This window comes from Lithobates pipiens, unplaced genomic scaffold (assembly GCF_037356315.1).
Source record: "Lithobates pipiens isolate NorthernLeopardFrog02 unplaced genomic scaffold, aLitPip1_a1.2 Scaffold_8, whole genome shotgun sequence".
NCBI lineage: Eukaryota > Metazoa > Chordata > Amphibia > Anura > Ranidae > Lithobates > Lithobates pipiens.
The window spans coordinates 102991003-102993101 of NW_027507903.1; the positions used below are offsets into that span (position 1 = coordinate 102991003).

Here is a 2099-nt window from a genome sequence, read left to right on the forward strand (position 1 = left end):
CTTCCCGGGCCCACTCCTTAGCAACCAGCTATGGTACTCTCCTGCACTGACACCTTTATCAGTGAGCCTTCTTTTAAAAAAAAACACACACACACACACACAAAATGCATGCAAAAATGCATAAAAAAGCAGATTTGAAAACGCACAGCAAAACGTGCCTGAAAAACACATAAACCGCAACTGCGTAGATGTGAACTTAGACTTAATTACTGCATGCATTTATTTATTTCCTTCTGTGAATTGAGTTTAATGACTGTTCATGCAGTATTTACCGAGCGTTTTCAGTGTTTTGTGGTAAATACATCAAAACAGTATAGTGAATTGATAGTTTCCGGATCGCATGCAATATTTAGGAAGAATGTGACTGGACACCTAAATGCCACATGCCAGATACTTTTGTGAATGGAGCCCCTTATCATTAATCAAAGCTCATAGTTTTGTAAATGTGCTCCACATATTCCTCAACCAATAGTATTTTAATATTGCTATATTAAACTAAAAGAACTGAACCTTGTTAATTTATATTCAGAGAAATATGTTTTCCTTCTTGCAGATGCTATAAATGAGCAACATGGAAAGAGGTGGAGATAATCAAACATCAATCTCAGAATTCCTTTTGTTAGGACTGACTGATCATCCCAAGCTGAATTCTATTTTCTTCGGTATAATTTTATTAATGTATTTTGTGACTATAATAGGGAATTTAGGTATGATAATTTTAGTATGCTGTTCCTCCAAACTTCATAGTCCTATGTATTTCTTCCTTGGTAATTTGTCATTTTCAGACTTGTGTTATTCTTCTGTTATCACCCCAAAGCTGATGGACAATTTATATTCAGGCCAAAGGGTTATATCTTTTAAAGGATGTGCCACACAACTTTTCTTTTTCGCACTGTTTGTGGGTTCAGAGTGTTTTATTGTCACTATTATGTCTTATGACCGTTATGTGGCAGTTTGTAATCCTTTATTATATGCAGTTATCATGAGCAAGTCACTCAGGGTTAAATTGGTTGGGGCTGCTTACTCTGGGGGAATACTAACCTCAATAATATACACTTTTGGTACTTTCAGTATGACTTTCTGTGACTCAAACAAAGTCAACCATTTCTTTTGTGACATCCCACCACTTCTAAAACTCTCCTGCACTGACACCTTTATCAGTGAGCTTTTTATGTACCTTTTGTCTAGTATCTTAGGAGGCTTGTCTGCAACAGTAATCATGTTTTCCTATACTAAAATAATATCTGCAATCCTAAAGATGAAATCTCCGGAAGGAAGACAAAAAACTTTCTCCACTTGTTCCTCTCACTTATTAGTAGTTGCTTTATTTTTTGGCACAGCCTTCTTTGAGTATGCAAGGCCAATTTCTAGGTACTCAGTCCAGGAGGACAAAATCATTTCTTTTGTCTTTACAGTTGTCATTCCAATGTTAAATCCGATCATTTATAGTCTTAGAAATGCTCATGTGAAAGACGCCTTTACTGGTGCATTAAATAAAATGTCCTCTTGCAAATAGCAAGATTTATTGCTAAATAGGTGTCTACTTACCCCAGTAGGAGCTTGGTTGTAGACTAAAAGCCGTTTACACCTGTGTGACTTAGTAAGCCACCACTCTATAATAAATGCACAAAAATAGACAACAAGCAACTTGGGGGTAAATTCATTAAATTAATTATGACAATGCAACTAAATGAGGCATGAGTCAATGAACAGATACAGACTTAAGAACACTATAATGGAGGAAGGATCAATGACTCATGGATCAATGACTCACGGATTTAGTATATAATACACGTAACTAGAGTCTCTAGACCACTTCAGCTAACTCAGAAGAATAACAGGGTCCATTAACGCAAACTATAGAACCCGAGGAACGGGTTAGTGTATGTCTTTCTAATGTATGGGGCACCTTGGAAAGATGGCGTAAAGTACTATGAGCCTACTAGTCCACCTTGGCCAGCTTTCATTGGGGCCCTTATTTAAGTGGTGAACTGTCCATTTTAAGGCTGTTGGTGGTGAATGTAAAAAAGCAGCTGGGTAAGAACAGTATTTAGTGTGTGATGAGAGTTCAACATGTGCAGTTTAGCTCACCCCTCCTG

General features: G+C 37.1%; 1 protein-coding gene across 1 annotated transcript; it reads left to right on the forward strand.

Moving 5' to 3' along the window:
- Positions 1-553: 553 nt before the first annotated feature.
- Positions 554-1798, forward strand: LOC143962572 (olfactory receptor 5AP2-like). Its single transcript, XM_077471836.1, has one exon. The coding sequence runs from the start codon at positions 563-565 to the stop codon at positions 1514-1516; it is 954 nt and encodes a 317-aa protein (XP_077327962.1). The 5' UTR covers positions 554-562; the 3' UTR covers positions 1517-1798.
- Positions 1799-2099: the final 301 nt, after the last annotated feature.

Excerpts from the sequence above, each read along its gene's own strand:
- LOC143962572 (XM_077471836.1), top strand. The coding sequence starts at position 563 with ATGAGCAACATGGAAAGAGGTGGAGATAATCAAACATCAATCTCAGAA.